The sequence below is a fragment of the Papaver somniferum genome, chromosome 3, assembly GCF_003573695.1.
Source record: "Papaver somniferum cultivar HN1 chromosome 3, ASM357369v1, whole genome shotgun sequence".
NCBI classification, from domain to species: Eukaryota; Viridiplantae; Streptophyta; class Magnoliopsida; order Ranunculales; family Papaveraceae; genus Papaver; species Papaver somniferum.
In genome coordinates this window covers 20,405,291-20,423,452 of record NC_039360.1, presented here as the reverse complement: position 1 = coordinate 20,423,452, position 18,162 = coordinate 20,405,291, and the positions used below count along the sequence as shown (strand labels likewise).

At 36.6% G+C, this 18,162-nt stretch overlaps 2 protein-coding genes across 2 annotated transcripts; both read right to left on the bottom strand.

Annotated features, from left to right (window-relative positions):
- Positions 1–618: 618 nt before the first annotated feature.
- Positions 619–1,304, bottom strand: LOC113361004 (chromatin remodeling protein EBS-like). Its single transcript, XM_026604400.1, has one exon. It carries the CDS (start codon positions 1,302–1,304, stop codon positions 651–653), a length of 654 nt encoding a protein of 217 aa, XP_026460185.1. The 3' UTR covers positions 619–650.
- Positions 1,305–1,482: 178 nt separating this feature from the next.
- On the bottom strand, positions 1,483–3,028 carry LOC113355473 (metacaspase-4-like). Its single transcript, XM_026598341.1, has 2 exons — positions 2,594–3,028; positions 1,483–2,491 (listed from the first exon to the last, which is right to left on the bottom strand). The coding sequence occupies exons 1-2, from the start codon at positions 2,937–2,939 to the stop codon at positions 1,614–1,616; spliced, it is 1,224 nt and encodes a 407-aa protein (XP_026454126.1). The 5' UTR covers positions 2,940–3,028; the 3' UTR covers positions 1,483–1,613.
- Between the last annotated feature and the right edge of the window lie 15,134 nt (positions 3,029–18,162).

The window sequence follows — 18,162 nt, the reverse complement described above, 5'->3', positions numbered from 1 at the left end:
ATCTACGTTGACAGTCATCATCTAAAGTGAAAAGGCTAGTTTTTACCCTATCGCAAAACTTTACATTCAGCAGACATATGAGTAGTTTTATTTTGGTTTGATTTCGTATAAGGTGAACGCCAGCGAACCTTTTATCATTATAAGTTGAAGTGTACCATAACTTACAGACTCCGACCTGGTATTCTGGTGAGAATGATATCGATTGTTAATTCCTCAGGAAGATATGGAGGAAGCGCCTGAGAATCATAATCATCAATTTTCATACATCACTACCTTAAGTACAACTTACAAAATGTGAAATAAAATCCTCAACTAATTTGCATTAGCGAACCAAATCAGAGTTTCCAGAGAAGGTTATAGATGTTTGGAACAAATTTCTTTTTTGAGTCTTAAAAAAGAGTGTCTATCACATGTTATCTTTGTAAGATTTCTGGGTGTTTTTTTTATTTAACATCTGACGAATTTTTCCTAAATACCAGTTTTCACTGATTGCAAAAGACGTGGTGTAAAAATCACTGTGTAGTGTCTACATCTAATCCACGACATGTCATAAAGTAAAAACATATTACACATTGATAAATCATCCCAGCTTTGCGCGTGCACGGTATGCTTACCTCATCCTCGTGCACCACGAACTCCGCATCAACTGATTACTTCTTCCGGCGCTTTGCCTCAGCTTTAGTTTCGGCTGATGGTGAAACTGGAAATTTGTTCAGAGATCTTTTGACCTCATCTTTGGAGGAACAACCAGCGCAGAGAAAGCATTCTAAATTATGGGCTTGAACAATGGTCATGCCAATACACGAAGGATGAAACCAACCCCTGCAATATCCCTCGCACTGCACCATGAGGTCATCCGGATTATAAGGCATCTCACATTTGCAATACACTGCAACTCTATCAGGAGCGAATTCACCAGTAGCAGCTTTATACTCGAATCTGCAGAAATAATCCTCAGTGCCAACATCCTTAATCTTACTATAGTTCTTGAATGAGTGAACAGTACATTTTCCTTCAATAGTAAGAGCACTTTGAACATCAAAATGATCTGACAGAAACAACTCTTTTGATCCATGAAACGGCCTTCTTCCACCGATGGATTCTTCGGGTCGATAATACCATCGTACTTTAACCTTAACAATGTTGCGATTATCGGCTTCCAATTTCTCCACTTTTGCTACATATGGTGCTTTATTAGTTTCTGGGGGTCTCATCAGCACACAATCTCCAGCTTTGATAACTTTGTTAGTTCCTTTGATGGTATACGAATCCAAATCTCTCTTGCCTGGTCTAGTCTTTGCCATAGTTGTTTCAATTTTTTTTTTTTAGGGTTTGAGAGAAAGAGAGAGTAGATTTACTAAGTATCTGAAACCCTAGCTCGCTCTTAGTCAGCTCTGGTTGCCAAGTCAGCTCCTACTTATACGTCTCACCCACAAATAAAGCGCCACATTTCCTTTTTTTTCTCTCCTATTTAACAGTTTGAAACGTTTGTTATTATTATCCATTAAAATGAAAGCTTATTCGTTTACACACCACACCAAGATTACTAGCAATATACGCGCAAACAAAAGCAAACACAACATAGAGAGAAACATTCACAAGCTGGGTGAATTTTAACAGATAAACGGAGAATCGGCATGCTCGTCAGAACAGTAGAGTCCAGGCCGCTGAGTAAACCCCTGACGTTTAAGAATCTTTCTTGCTTTTGACACTAATTCATGATTAGTAACTCTACCATCACTTTCTGCTATTATGGTTTGAATGGCATTACTGAGAGCTCCATAAGCATCATCAGCATTTCCAGAAGGGTTTGCATCTGCCGAAGTCTGATCACTCTGGCATCCACTTACCAAGATCCCACCGTCAGGTAGTGTTCTCTTATTGGACCCAGCATAAGCTTCTGTTTTGCTGCCAACTTCTGTTTCCATTGCAGGTTTGGCGTAGTTGTCATCGTTTTCGTCTAGTTTGTGCTTTAAAAATTCTTGAGCTAATAATCCAACCATTCCCATGAGTCCACCGTGGTCACCACTTTGGAGTTTTTCCAATATAACCTTCATGAATTTCTTCACCTTTGGGCTTGAATCTTCTCCGAACACATCGAATAATGTAGGGCGAATCTTCCCAACGTCAATGTCATCTTTGCCTGTTTTCTGTTTCAGGATTTCAATCAAAATTGACATTGGAAGTGATTTGTTCTTTACAGATTCATTCTCTTCTTCTTGCCCCTCCTCTTCTTCAGCTTCTTCGTCTTCATCCCGACGGTGGCGTCTTCTAGGTAAATGAATGTTACGAGATTCCAAAGCATCGTTGACTTTCCGGTGCAAGAAATGCTTGAACCCAAATCCGGAACACTGTTCTTGATCACCTTTAGTACTTTCTCCAATCTGTTCTTTAGCTTCATCAATCAAACCTCCGCTGTGACACGAATCCGATACAATTGTTATCTTGCAACCTTCTGGGATTTGATCCACATACTCCCTGAAATCATCATCTGTGACGAACACATATATAATGATCAAACAAATAAATATAAATCAAAGACAAAAAAAAAAAAAAAAAAAAAAAAGGGTTGTGTGATTGATTAACTGATTACCAGTGATAAGATTCATATCAGTAGGGACAATACATTCATCATAACCAGTATCATCATCTTCACCAGTTTCAGCAGGGAGACGAGTTCCATGACCACTGTAATGAAAGAACAAAACGTCACCAGGTTCAGCGGATGTAATTAAATCCGATATTGCCTTTCTGATGTTCTTACCAGTTGGTTGAATGTAAGAATCATCAGTATCAATCAAAACGGTTATATCTTCTTCTGCAAATCCATATTTTTCTACAAGTGATTTATACATCCTTTTCACATCATTAATACATCCTTTGAGTTCAGCTTTTGTTCCTTGGTAATTGCATCCTACAAGAACTGCTCTTTTAGCCATCTTTAATGAATCTGATCGATGATGATCTCTTGATTGTTTTTCTTTCTTTCCCTCAACAGTCAACTCAACGACCTTTTATCTCCTCCTCTAACTGGCAGTCTTCTTCTTCTTCTTAGAACCTTCTTCTTGGTGGAAGAGAAATAGTCCGAAGATTCTTTTTAGGGCTTTTTACAAAAATAGGCCTGTTTTTTTATTTATTGCAAAACTAGTCAAGTTTTGACCAAAAGTGATGGATGGAAAGTTAGCACCGTTAGCTGTAACTAAAATGACCTAAAATTCCTATGAATCGGTTATTGTGATCTAACCAGATGTGTGTTGACTTTGTATACGTCACCACATTGTGCGTGCATGGCACCGCGTACGTGGCACCGCTTACGTGGCACAGCTTACGTGGCAGTCTTATCTTTTTCTCCATAAATGAACATCTCCACAACCACATAAATCTGCTTCTCTTCATTTTCAGATCTGAAAAAATGGGTGGTGGTATGAATGACAAAGCAAGTACTTCAAGTAGTATGATAGTGTGTTTAATGTGTGAAATGGAAGAAGATCATGAAACAAAGGCATGTCCATGGGTTTATTCAAGGTGCAAACATGTACCTTGTAATGGAGTAAGAGATTTGTTGAGGTCTAAAACAGATGTAAGTAATGGAAAGTTGTTCTTGAAATGCTTGAATCCTACCTGCAACTACTTTGAGTGGTTTTCTCAAGCTTCTTCCCATTCTTCAGCACTTCCAATCAAGCTTCCATCAGCTCATGGTTGTATTGCCTGTGGAGAAGACAATCACAGTGTTACAAACTGTCCACTGAAGCTTCAAAAATGCTTTAAAGACCACTGCAACTCTCAATTAGAACTGAAGGTATGCAAAAATCAACATAATTTCAACATAGCATACCTTGTGTGCAAGAAAAAATCCAGTGATGCATTCAGATGGGCTTCAGATGCTCTTGTCATTGAAAGCAAAGAAACAATGAAGGGTAAAGTGTATGAAATATGCAAGGAATTTAAGAAAAATCTGAAAATGTAGCCTGCAACAATTTTATAATAAATTTATTTTAATTTCAGAACTTGCATTGTCTTACAAAAGCATCCATTCATCCATTCACAAAAGATAACCAAATTGAAACACAAAATCAACCATATTGTTCAGATCCAGTCACAAAAAAAAACAAAAGAGACCAACACAAACATAGAATCAGATTTTCATGTACTTCTTTGGTTTCTTCTTCTTTCTCTTTGGATCTGTAACTGTGAAGGTGACTTTGTTGTTGACAGATCCAACATGTTTGTTATTCTGATTGAAAGCAGGTTGAGAAGAAGCCTTTCTCTTACTCCCTTGGCCTTATTTTGCAGCACCTTGTTTAGAAGATTCACTAACACATGTTTTGGAATTGTTGTTGTTCTCCATTCCATCCTTAGCAGTAGTAGATGCATCTGCAGAAGCACTAACAACTGGTTTCTTTCTGTTGTACTTCCTTTTTGATGGTTCAGGGACATAAGTAGATGATGTTGAGCCATCAACACAGGTTCTAGGCTTGTTTCCCTTTGGATTCTTTCCAACCCCTCCACCACCACAAGTTACTGCATAGTGACCATAAACTCCACACTTATTACACTTTCTCATTTTCTTCACACTTCCAGCATCATCATAAGAAGGAATCCTTCTTCCTGGGCCTTCCAGTCTTCCTTATGATAACAGGAGGATTAATGAACTCTACCGGTATATTCTACACAAAGAAAGAAAGAAATAGAAGATATTGGTGAAGATATGAAACCCTTAAAGGTTGTGTACTATATAAAGCATGTATGAAACCCTAAAAGAATCTTTGTAATTATTAAATATTTATTTCACAATAATCAATATCTTTATTTTTAATAAAACTAATGCTCTTACCCAGTCAATTTCAGCTGACAGTGGTTCAAACTCTGGAGCATATATCTTTTTGTAATATTCCACACTGTACACAGGGTCACAGTAGCTACAACATGAAATCAAACAAGAAGATCCACAAATTATCAGTTTACAAGATTGAGCAAGGAAAAATAAAGGGAACATAACAAGTCAAAACATAGGAATCAAAATCTGGAATGAAAAGAGAGTGTGACTTACTCAGCCCAGTTTGGTCTCAAAGGTGTTAAAGCACATACAACATGTTGACAGGGAAATCCCTTCAGCTGCCACTGCAAACAACTACATGTATTTTTGGGAAGATCCACAACAAACAAAGCATCATGAACACTCTTGACCTCATACACCTTTCCCCTTACAGCTCCAGTTAACTCAAACAGATGAGTTAAGTCATGCATCTTTGTAATCAGCTTCATTGCCTTTGGCACTATCTGACCATCCTGCCACTTTTCACATTCATTCCTCCTCTTGAAGAAAAGACCCATCACCAGGCTAGCATACATTTATACAAGTGTAATGATAGGCTTATACCTGAAGGGCTTGTCCATGCTGTTGAAAGATTCTGAGAAATTATTGTTAATGTGCTCACACTTGCTATCATTTGAGAAATGAGACCTAAACCAGCATTCAGGTTTTTGATCTAGGAGATACAGTGCAGCTTTATCATCCTCAGCAAACAATTTATCCATGTGTTGCTAAAAACAAACATAAATAGTATCAAACTCATGTTTGTAATACTTACAATTACATTATATTATTCTGAGAAATGAGAATACCTGATAGTGTTTCTTCTTGTAACATTTGGCAGCATTCCAGAAATGAGTGTGTAAGTTGTATGACTTGAAATACTTCTTGAAATTCTTCATCAAATGTCTGCCAATTAGCCAAGTAAGTTAGTCATTGAACTGATATTATTAGGAAATATTAAAAAAGGAAATAGATTAACAATAGTATAACATTACCTGAAACATAATTTGTGCTCATCCAAGCAGAAGTATTTGTCACAAGCTTCACTAATCCCCTTCTGCTTGTCTGATATAATGGTGAAATGCAAGTCTTCACCAGTATAGCTTTCAAGTCTTTGAGAAATATCTTCCAATTCTCAATGGTTTCATTCCTACACACCATTATACCAAGAGGAACTAAACCAATCTGACCATCTAGACCTGTTGCATCCAATTCAATGATTTTCCTACATCCAGCCAAGAATGCTTCTATAGCAGGCTTGAAGCAGAGTGTCATTGACAAGAATGTGTTGTATGTGCTTCCATATGAGAAACTAGCTACACTGCCAGGCATTTTTTTCCTGCAATTACAACAAAGTAATGTTAATGCCATATAATTTGTAATATTAAGTCATGTTTCTCTAACTAAAAACAAACATTAACCATTACAACAAAGTAATGTTACCTTCACCATTTCACAGAATGCAGGAATTTTCTTGTACTGCTCCTCATAACTGCCATAAAGATTCTACAACACAATATTTCTTGCTCTCCAGGATGTATGGTACTTAATGTTCACCTTCATTGTTTTGTTGAACTCATTTGCCAGTGACTCAGGATCAGGGATGTTGTTTTTGTTGCCAAGAGTCTCCAACCTTTCCATGTACCAATCAGCTACAAATGTTGGATTTGCACATCTGTTCTCCCCTTTAACATTTCCATTGCATGTGTGCTTCAGATTCCAACTTCTCAGAGTAAATGTAGTTCCTTCACCCTTCATAACTCTTCCATAAATGAACGTAGGACACTTGGTCTTCTGATTATGAATGCACTTCACCCTAATCTTATAGTTGTTTGAATCACTAAACTTAACCTGATGTTTATGCTTTACATAGTAGGCTCTCCATTGCTTCTTGAATGCTTTCTTGCTGACAAACTTGCTTCCCTTTACTAGGCTATAAGGATCCACTTGTTCAAAAGTAACTCCCTCAGGGAACATCTCTTCAGCTTCCCCCTCCTTAAAATGTTGTGCATGGTCTTCCTCAAACTGTGTGTTATCATGAGGCTTTGAACATTTAGGCCCATCAGTCTTGTTGCTTTCTGATACTATAAGTTCAAGCCCATCAGTCTTGTTGATTTCTGATACAAATTCCCAAAAACAAATGATTCAGTTAGAGTTCAAACAAACATTAACAAACAAACAAAAAATAAGAAAAACAAAAGACTACAAAACAAATGACAATTTACCTTCTCCTTCTCTGTCAGAGACCAAGTCCCCATAATGGTCCTATACAAAAACACAGAGACAAGGACATTAGTACTAAACAAATCTAAAATCAAACCCAATAAAGTTTAAAAAAAGACAGAAGCAATGAATTACCTTCCTTGTCATTCTCAACCTCCACCTCCCCAAAGTTTGGATCACCACCATCACTTTCAGCATCATCACCATCACTTGCAGCATCCTTATCATCACTTGCACCATCATCACTTGTCTCACTTGCAGTACCATCTGAAAGATACCCATTTTCAATTTTTTTTAGAAACTTATTGTAACTCTTGATATCTTTCTCTTCATTTTCTTTGTCTGATATAATGTTCAATACATACTCATCATCAGGATTACATTCATCTTCTTCTACATTCTTCAAGTGCATGACATACTCATCTATTTTCTTGTACTCTTGGGCAATTGCAAACAAATATTCCACCACTTATGCTTGTGTTGTAGCTTGAACCCAAAAGTCTTGATTGAAATATTCCCCAAATCCAGGTATCTCATTAACTTGTTCAGTTCCACCAGCATTACTGTGTTGAGTCAATTCTTCATGTTCAGCTACACTAGCTTCCAAAACAAGATTATTCTCAGGTACACTAGCTTGTGTTTGTTGAGTAAACTGTGGAATATAAACATCTTCATAAGAAACATCTTAATCATCATCTAAATCAATGTATACTTTAGTAGGATTCTTCTTCTTGATCCTAGGTATTCTTTGACTTCTTCTTACTGTCTTGCCATCCCTAAATCTCTTTGTTACTGTCTTGGGTGATGAACCACTAGAACCAACTGGTTTAGGTGGAGTCTTAGAGACTGGCTTCTTTGGAGTCACATTCTTTTTGGGTGTCATCTGTGGTGGAGGAGGCTGTGAATCTGCAGTAACCTGAGATACATCTATCTCACCATTCTCATCTAGTGGCATCGCTTTCAAATACAATGTAATCCAACCATGTTCATCTTCAATTTCATTTTCCCAGAAAAACCAAAACTCTACATCATTAATGATGTTTGATGGTAGGCATGGATCAACATACCATAGAAGGTACAATGTCTCCCTACTGGTTAGTCTCAACATAGGACTAATCCTAGACTTTAACTGATTTATACCTGTATCTTCTCTCGACAAACCCTTAAACTCAAAACACATAGAAGTGTTGATTAGATCCTTCACCTTAATATCCCTGGTTGGAAATATGTCCTGTTTAACCTCATTTGTATCCTCTTGAACCACTTGCTTTCTACAATTAAAACAACAAAATATATATCAGACAAATTATGGAAAACCCATCTCAGACAAATTCTAGAACCATAAAAACCTTAGAAATCAATTATCACACAAACCATAAAAAACCCTAGAAATCAATTTCAACTAATCATTATCAGCAAAACCCATTTTTGAAATTAAGAAACCCTAGAAAATTATCAGCAGAACAAATTCGAACATTAATCAACAGATTAGGGTTTTTTCTTACCTCTCTGTAGAACGCTTCTTCCGTCTCGGCATCTTCACCAGCAGGAAATCTTCAATTTGTTCTTCGAATCTTAACTAACAAAACAGTGTTTCACTGATTTATTTCTCTACTAACATCCCTCTCTGAAGAACCCTCCCTGAAGAACAAGAGAGAAAAAGAAACTAAATGAGTCGATCTCTCTCTGTCTTCTCTGTCTTCTCTTATTCCTTACACCTTCCCACGCTGTCCATAATAACAATGAGTACTATCATGGCCGTTTAATAATCCTCGAGATGTCGTGTTAGTTAGATTAGGCTTCCAGATAGAGGCACGTGGACATCTTATCGAGACACGTGGACATCTTATCTAATATGACTGACACACACGTGTGAAGGACATTTCAGTAATCTTACCACATCCATGAGATATCGCTGCATGAGTAATTGACGATAAATTGACGAGTCAACGCGATAAATTGACCGAGATAACAAAAACGGATGGAATCTGTTTAACTTGCCTAGTTTGCAATAAATAAAAAAACAGGCCTAGAAATAAAAATGAGGGTCCAAAACAGGTCTATTTTTACATGTAATCCTTCTTTTTATTTTTACTTTTAAATTAAACAAAGAGGCATATGCCACCCACGTTTCATTAAATCTTTTCGCACAGTGTTCTTCGTGTTTGTGTCACATTTAGGAATCAGACGGCATTGGTCATTCCCATTTTCTGACAAAACAAAATCTCGGTTTGCAAGATTGTTGGACGCCGACGCCGTGATTCAGTAAGATGAAAATGGTAGTGCACAAGTTCAATACGTCAAGAATCTTGCATATTTTGCATATTTGTCGGAGAATGAATAATGATGTCATGGAGAATTGGAATTTTGAGCGATCACATAATACATCCTGAAATTTCTAATCCATATTCTTCTTATTAAATGATGATGATTATCAAGAATTACATTTACGATAATAGAAATGCTAAACTTCATCATTTTTCCACTAGAAAATTTCCTCGATTCTGAGGTGCAAGTTAAACGGTATTCAAATGCATCTGACTTGATCTGGAGCCCGTCTGACTTTCCGCAACAGCTTAATCATAGGCAAGTAAGATCCACATGCTGAAATCATTCCCACAGTATTATCAACAGTTGCAGCACAACTCGAATTCATAGCCCGAGCAGCCATCATCGACAACAATCCAGTTCCAGCATTATCTATCTATCTATAACTATTATAAAGCAAACTCCCCTTAGTACTGTTCATGAACAGTACTTGAAGTTGCACTTTTCAAAAATGCGAGTTTGTCCTTGGTTTTATTGCTTTGTCAAAAATGCGATCTAAATTAAGTGAGGGTAGTATGGTAAAAGTGAATCAAATCAAGAGTAGGCGTGCACACGGTTAGGTTCGGTGCGGTTAGTTGTAAAACCGTTCTACTAACCGTTTATAGTGCGGTTAGCACATTTAAAACCGTAACCGAACTCAATAGTATTCGGTTCGGTTATATTTCGGTTCGGTTCGGTTTTAACCATAAATTAATCTGTCAGAAATTCTGACAGATTTTGTACCTGCACCTGTACAGTGTATTTCCATTCCATACTTAAGAAATAACAACTTACCATACTTAATAGATTAAACAGATCCATTCCATAAGAGTCTAAACTCTAAAGATCAAACACACAGTCATGCACATAATGAAGTCCAAAAGCAAGGAGTCTAAACTCTAAAGATCAAACACACACACAATAGTCTTAAAGTTTAACATAAGAAAGTAGCACGAAGAGTCGAAGACAAGTAAAAGACTTCAGAGTCCAGTCCATCCATCCAATTCTCAAGACAACAATCCCCTTAATCCTCATCCTTTCCCAAAATGTCTGCAAAGAGAAAAACTCAAAAGTCAGATCAAAATTCTTCACATCATGGGTAATGTACTTCAAGTGTCTACAACTAGTACACCACACAACTTGAAACTCCAAGTTCAAAAAGGACAGGGAATGAGGGAATACAGAAAGTAACATAAAAAGGACAGGGATTACAAAAGTAACATAAAAAGGACCAGTCCACACAACTTGAAGAATCAAGTATCAACCACTTTATCTTTAATCTTCATATGCAAGCCCTAAGCAATTACATAATCATAAATAATCAAACTGAGTGCAACTGACTGCAAGTTTGCAACTCCACTAACCATAAATCATGATATGCAAAAGAAATGACAACTATAGAAATTTTAAGTCAAATAAGAAGTCAATCATGATATGTAAAAGGTGACTGCATTCATTCAAGTCAAACTCTAACTGGATTCATTCAAGTGACAAGCAGTTCTAACTGGATTCATTTAACTATAGAAATTTTAAGTCAAATAAGAAGAGAAGAGATTCCATTACCTTCTTCAATGCTGGCATTGTCATCTGGTACATCGTCACATATGAAATCAAGAGAGATAGGTTTTTGCAACCAGCTTTGCGTACAGAGAAGTGCTTCAACTGTCCTGGCAGATAGCGAGCTTTTCCATGGAGTAAGAATGCGCTTCCCGGTACTGAATGCAGACTCTGAAGCAACTGAGGACACTGGTATTGCCAAAATATCCTTGGCCATAAGTGATAGTACCTTATACTTGGTACTATTATCCTGCCACCGTGCCAGAATATCAAAATTCCTTGTTGATGTTTCACTGTCATCAAGCAAATACCTTTCTAGTTTAGACTTTGGATGAGTAGAGTGAACATTCATTCTTCGCCTTTTCTTCCTCGACTCAAGCATATCCTCAATGTTCTCTTCTTGCACTCAAACTACCATGTCATCCACACCTGCAGCAGTTGTTGACCCAGTACCTAAGACATCAGCACAAATGCACAATCAATATTAGTAAATGATGATGATAACAACATTTATAATATCTAAGTATGTAACAGTAGAAAAAAAGCAGATAACTAAAGTTCAAAAGATGATGTCACCTTCATCTGCATTAGCATTTGAATACATGGTGTTGTACTCTTCATAAAGTCTACCCATGTCTTGTTTCACAGCTTTCAAAACAGTCCCAACCCTGAAATCTTCTTGCTCATACAAACATTCAAGATCAAACTTCAAACCAGACTCTTTCTCTCGAGGATCAAGCAACTTAGCAAAAAAAAAACAGAGTTCATGTCTTCATAATCCCCCCAATATGAGTTGTAATTTTTAAACATTACTTCTGCCATCTTATAAATATGAGCATCTCGGTTTCCTATATCTCTAAGACGAACCAATTGTTCATGAATCAAAGCTAATTGCCATAAAAACTCATGTGTAGTAACCTGTATTGAAGCAGATAATTAACAGTAGCATCAAAGAAAATTTTTAAACATTTTACAAGACTCCTAACATATGACCAGTCTGCAGCATATGGAGCATGATCACGGGGCTTGTTCCTTTTCTTCGTATTCCTCTTTTTAGTTACATCACATTCACTTTAAGATTCACTAGAACTAAGAAAATAAGCTTCATCATCAATTACAACAGTGTCACCATCAAGATTAGGTAAAGCTTCACATTCATATTCTTTAAAAATATACTTATCTCGAAAGCTCTTGTCTTCTCTTTCTAACCTTTTAAATACCTTCTCATATGGAATGGCAGCTTCAAGCATTATATATGTAGCATTCCATCGGGTCTTCACATCCAAGAAAACCATCTTCTTACAATCAATCTTCTCAAGAGCAGCACATTCTTTGAATTTGGTCAACCTAGAGGGAGATCCAGTGACATACTTGACAACTGATATGATCCTGCTAATTGACTTGTGATGCAGCAACACAACATCTCTAACAACAAGCGCGAGAACATGCGCAACACACCTTATCTGATGAAAGAATGAAACAAGGAAATATAAACATGTTGCATATACAGAAAGCATGAAACAAGGAAATACAAAGTGTACAAGCAATGCTACTGATAATTTGTAACAGTAATATAAACATGTTGCATACTGATTATCTAAGTACTCATGCTTTCTAAAGCTACATTCAGGATAAAATAACACTACAACTTAAGTACAAATGCAAACATATTCTCCATTCCATACAACATGACTAAGAAAAATAACATCAAAATATTCAAAAAATACTCTACAACTTTACATAATTAATACATTTCATGGTTGAAATGATCAGTACTCAAATGGCTAAATGAAACAATTAAACTAACAACAAGAAGAAAAACAATCTAACATGCATGTATTCAGCTCTAACTGTTGCTCCAATCCAATTAATGACACTGGTTTGAAGATACTCGATCGCCACATTATTTGCACTAACATTGTCCAAAGTCACACCAAAAATATCTTCTAGCCCCCAATCCAACAAACATTTCTCAAGTGTTTTCCCAATATCCACTCCAGTATGACCCTTGATCTGGCAGAACAAGATGATTCTCTTTTGGAGCTTCCAATGAATATCAATGAAGTGCACAGTCACACACATGTAGTTGAAGTTGTTTGGAGAGGTCCATGTATCAGTTGTGAGAGAGACTTTTTGTTTACTTTCCTTGAAATATTTCTTCAACTTATCTTTCTCATCTTTGTAGATTGTTAAGAGATCTCTGTATATGGTCATCCTTCTTGGCACCTTGAATCTAGGCTCCAACTGTTCACTGTATCTTCTAAACCCTTCTTCTTCTACAGTTCTAAATGGCAGTTCATCTATTATGACAAACTCAACCAATCTCCTTCTACACATATCCTTGTCATAGCTAACATCAGCCAATTGGGATGACTATCCTGGTCTTGGTGGTGGAAACAATAAACTTTGTTGACCCTTCAGCTTCTTGTTTGGATTCTCAGGACATGTGCATAAATGTGTCTCCATGCTGGAGGTGCCATTTCCTCGACTATCTGCTTGAAACTTTTTCTTGCAGTGCTTACATTGGGCTTGTTTGTCATTGAGCCTTGTAAAATCATTCCATACTTTCGACCTCAATTTTCCCTTATTCTTTGGTTCAGTTTCAGCTGCAGGGTCATGTCTAACCTGCTGAGTTTCTTGTGTAGCATCAACTTGAGGTGCTGGTGTTGCAGAAATTGTCACTTTAGTAGACTCAGCTGCAGGGGATTGAGAGGCTCGAGATGCACCTTCCATCTTGCAGCTCGATAATGAAATTGAACTTGATCCAAGCATTACCACCTGCAACAAACATCATTTCCAACACTTAGTTCAAGAAGCAACAATACAATTAGCATTACAATCATAAAATACAATCAACATTACAATCATGGATTTCATCATCAAACTCTAGCCACTAAACTAATCAGCATCATAATTTGTAACTCTAACAACTCAGTTACCAAAATCTCACTTCACAGTATTACACAAATAGTTCCAACAACAATTTCTCAAAGAATAATTCATATAACAACAATACCTAATAGATTTAAACACCCATTAAAACCCTTTTGCTCATAGATTCATAGTCACAGACTCACAGGTCATAAATCACTTCAAGGGTTTTACATCAAAAAAACCTTTTTCATAATCAACACTGAAGATTGAACTCAAATCAAACAGAACAAGTCAAGTGAAGGGTTTTACCTGTTTGATCTGACAATACTCTTTTAATGAATAACTCCAGCTGCTGGTAATTCAATATTCTTCAAGTTCTGAGAATATAAAACCAAAAATAAAATAAAATTATAACCCTAAATTGATTGATAAACAGTAATCGATTGACTTAAAAAATCGATTGATTAAACATATTTCAAACCATCTCGAGTATCAAAAGAAACCCTAAAATAAATAAAAAAAACCCTAAAAATTGATTAAAAAAAATCAATCGAAGAGAAAACAACTTACTAGATCATAGTGATAGAGGTGGTGGTGCTCTTAAGTCTTGAATCTTGATGGAGGTGGAGGAGGCGAATCAGGCGAATATATGCAGGAAGAGAAGATTCTGGTAATGGAGGTGACTGGAGAGAGACGGAGTCGGAGAGGGAGAGAAAAAGAAATGAAATGGCTGCAGAAATAGTTTAGGGTTTCCAGTTTTTATACTCTAGGGTTACCCGATTTTAGACGGTTAGGATTAATCCTAATAGAAATAAATCAACGGCCTATAATAATTGGTTATCAGTTCGGTTAGGGTGCGGTTAGTAGTGGAACCGATATCCGAACCGAATATCCAGCGGTTACCCAAATTAAAACTGACACCGACCGTTGGATTATCGGTTCGGTGCGGTTACGGTTCGGTTAGTGCGGTTATCGGTTCGGTTCTGTGCAGGCCTAATCAAGAGAAAAATGAGAGAGTAGGTCATGTGTGCGATGGTCCCATGAGAGGGCAGTAGGGAAGCACGTGAGAAGCTTGGAATTCTTTATATCACGATGCTGCCCTTAGTGCTATACCTCTACTAAAAAAAAATATCTAAATTTAATGAGGCTAAAATGGTAAAAGTAAATAAAACAAATTAGCAGACAAGAAAAAGAGGTAGAGCGGGTTACGTGTAACAGGGCCCATCAAAGAGTAAAAGAAAAGCACGTGCGAAGCGTGTGCAGGTATTCTAGCACAATAAAAAATATTAAGTACCCTGTTTAGAATGTAACAATGTAGATATAAATGGTATAAATTCCAAAATGATTTACATCGCGGTCTAATCCCGCGGGTTGTACCGCTATCTCACACGAGGTGGGATCCAAACAAAATCCACCCCTTACAAATCCGCCGGGTTATTAGGGTTTTGTTTTTTTGTCTCTTACGGGACAACCCGTGGGATTGGGTTCACGGGATGTCTATCATTTCCGGTATAAATTACTTAAAATTCAAGAGAGTTTAGGTGAATTGGATTACAATGTCAAGAACATGGCAAGGTTTAGTTACTTAAGATTCAGATTCATGAGAACCACCCCTGGTTCTGGTCTAGAGTCGTGACTAGCATTAGACCGAGTGACCACTGATTTTCTTTTGATTTCGGAAGGACTGTATTTAAGCCTGGTTTCGGACTGCTTCTCTTTCAACAAAAATATGTCTGAAAAAAAAATCTCTTTCAACAAAAATATGTCTGCAAAAAAAAAAGTGTTTAGTGAACTTTTAGGAATAAACTATGTAAGAAAAAAATATTTGTTTGGGAATACTTTTTCAAAGTGATTTCTCCACGACCATATACAATTTTAATGAATTAATTTTCTAATTTAACCTCGTTATTATATTGAAATGATAAAATTTACCCTTGAGCATCAAGTTATGAGCAAATAGGGTTTTGATAAGAAATCTAACATAGGGGCGTCACATTTCAGTAGAGGGGATTCACTTAATAGGACAAAAACGGATCACCCGTCAATAATTCCAAAAACCTCTTATCTAAAATATTTTCATAATGATAAAACAAACCTTATTTAGCTAATGTTAATTTTATTTAATTAGCTCATGATTAAATTAACAAATTTGTTATATACTTTGGTGAATTTGGGAGTAAGTTTTGGTGGAAAGATAAACTAGAGAGAAGAAAAAAAAGAAATTTTTTGGAGATTTCTTTTCAAAACCTAGATTTTGATTGACTCCACCAAAATGAGTGAATCCAGTTGCCAATTCGAGGTGGGCAAATCTTTATAAGAAAAAAAATTCCGCCTTACAGATAGATTACGCTTGGGTTATCCCTTCGTTACCAACGGTAACCCTTATTTAGAGTTAGGTTTGGATGAGCTCCAAACCGTAACTGGTACAAAACTGGAAAAACCCAGTCGGAGAAATATTATGGTTTGGTTTCCGGCATTCCGAACCCAACCGTAAGCTATCATGTGCATGGGTATCTATTGCACTTTCTATGTGGTTGGGTTTTTCCATGATTCCAATCGTAATTTATTTTACGGTTAGTTCCATTTGTGAACATTTCCAACTGTAAATAATCTTGTGTTTTAGAGTTTGTTCCTACGGTTGGAAACGTAAAGTTTATGACTGGGAATCTGACCTAAGGTTGGGTCCGTGGATCTTAAAACCTGGACGTAAGTGTAGTTTTCCAGTCTTCATTTGGACTAATGATGTGACATTTTGGTTGATAGATCGTGCTTCCACCTAGCCCAATGCCCAATTCCTGCTCAACCTGATGCAAACGAAATTATAACTGAAGATTATTCCCATCATTATTCGAATGACTTGGTAGGGTTTTTTTTTTTTTGAAACTAATGGAAAGATATGTTGCTCATTCAATTGGAAAATATTACTATATTTTTTTGACTAACTTTGAGTTCTTGGACCATGTAGACATGGGAATCCAAAGAGGATGCAAAGAAATGGGATAGAAAATGTGGCAAGTTAATTATGTGTGTCATAGTTTGTAATGGATCAACAAATGAACACCACTTTCAAATGGTTTGCGAGTGTAGTGGAGAGCATAAAAGTCATGCGAAAAAGGGTACCGAATATAAAGAAAAGACGAAAAGGAATAATACTACTTTCGTTAAGAAGATTAAATGTCCTTTCAAGCTTTAATTTAAAGTCAACTCGCAAAAAAGGTGGTTTTTGGAGAAAGTTGTATGCGGTCGTCATAACCACCTAATACCCGAGACTTTGCTAACCCATCCTTATGCGGCACGACTTAATGATGAAGAAATAATGATTGTAAGTTCCATGACGCGAAAACGTATGAAACCCATTGATATACTCGGTCATATAAAGCGCCTAAACCCATTGAATGTTTCTACTTTTCCAACCATCTACAACGCCAAAGCGAAATTGAAAAATGAGCAATGGGAAAATAGGAATCAAATGCAACAATTAAGGCATCTGGGGGAGAGGTATAATTACTCGGTTTTCCATGATGGAGATGAGGATAAACAAGTAAAGCATCTCATATTGGCTCATCTCGAGTTTATAAAGTTGGCATGGTGCTGCAATCAGGTACTTCTAGTGGATTGCACGTACAAGACCAACAAGTATGAGATGCCGGTGTTGAACATTGTTCGATAAACTTCCACCAACTCTTCTTTTAGTGTCGTGTTTTGCTTCTTGCAAGACGAGCTCGAAGATATTTATGCGTGCGCACTAGAACGAGTGAAGTTATTCTATTTGGAGGGATATACTCAAAAGGTGATTGTTACTTACCGACAAGGAACAAGCATTGTTGAATACAATAGCGAGGGTTTTCCCGGATGCTCATAACCTTCTTTGCATATTCCACCTATAGAATAATATTGAAAATAAATGTAAGACCATCATTTGTCTAATAAAGAAAAGTGAAATGGAGAGAATAAAGAAACTCAAACTAATTCTAAATTTTCTAAACTTAGAATATGGTTTTCCCGGATGCTGATAACTGGAGCAGTTTTCTCTTTGAGATAGAATTAGAAAAGTTTAGGTTTTAAGTTTTTATTTTAGGTAAAGGGTAATTTAGATATTTTGTATTTATATCAGGATTTCCCATAACCACTTTTTTGGTCAACATGAATCCAAGTGAAGTCCCTCCATTGGAATATGACTCCCCTATATTAGGGTTTCTTTGATAAGGTTCCTTGTTTTTCGGTTCTACAACCTTCTTTTGTACCCACTTTTACACCATGTTTGATTCTTGATGATTTCATGTTTTTTGTGAGAAACAGCCCTTCAATTCTTTATCGGAATGGATTTTGTACAGTTTGGAATATCATATCTATCTAGATCAGAGTTATTAGCGATCTTGCTCACA

What these genes read in the sequence shown, in the direction of transcription:
- LOC113355473 (XM_026598341.1), bottom strand. Translation starts at nt 2,939, where the DNA reads ATGGCTAAAAGAGCAGTTCTTGTAGGATGCAATTACCAAGGAACAAAA. An exon ending in TGATATGAATCTTATCACTG is followed by an intron (nt 2,492 to 2,593) that starts GTAATCAGTTAA and finishes TGTTCGTCACAG; the next exon opens with ATGATGATTTCAGGGAGTAT.
- LOC113361004 (XM_026604400.1), bottom strand. Translation starts at nt 1,304, where the DNA reads ATGGCAAAGACTAGACCAGGCAAGAGAGATTTGGATTCGTATACCATC.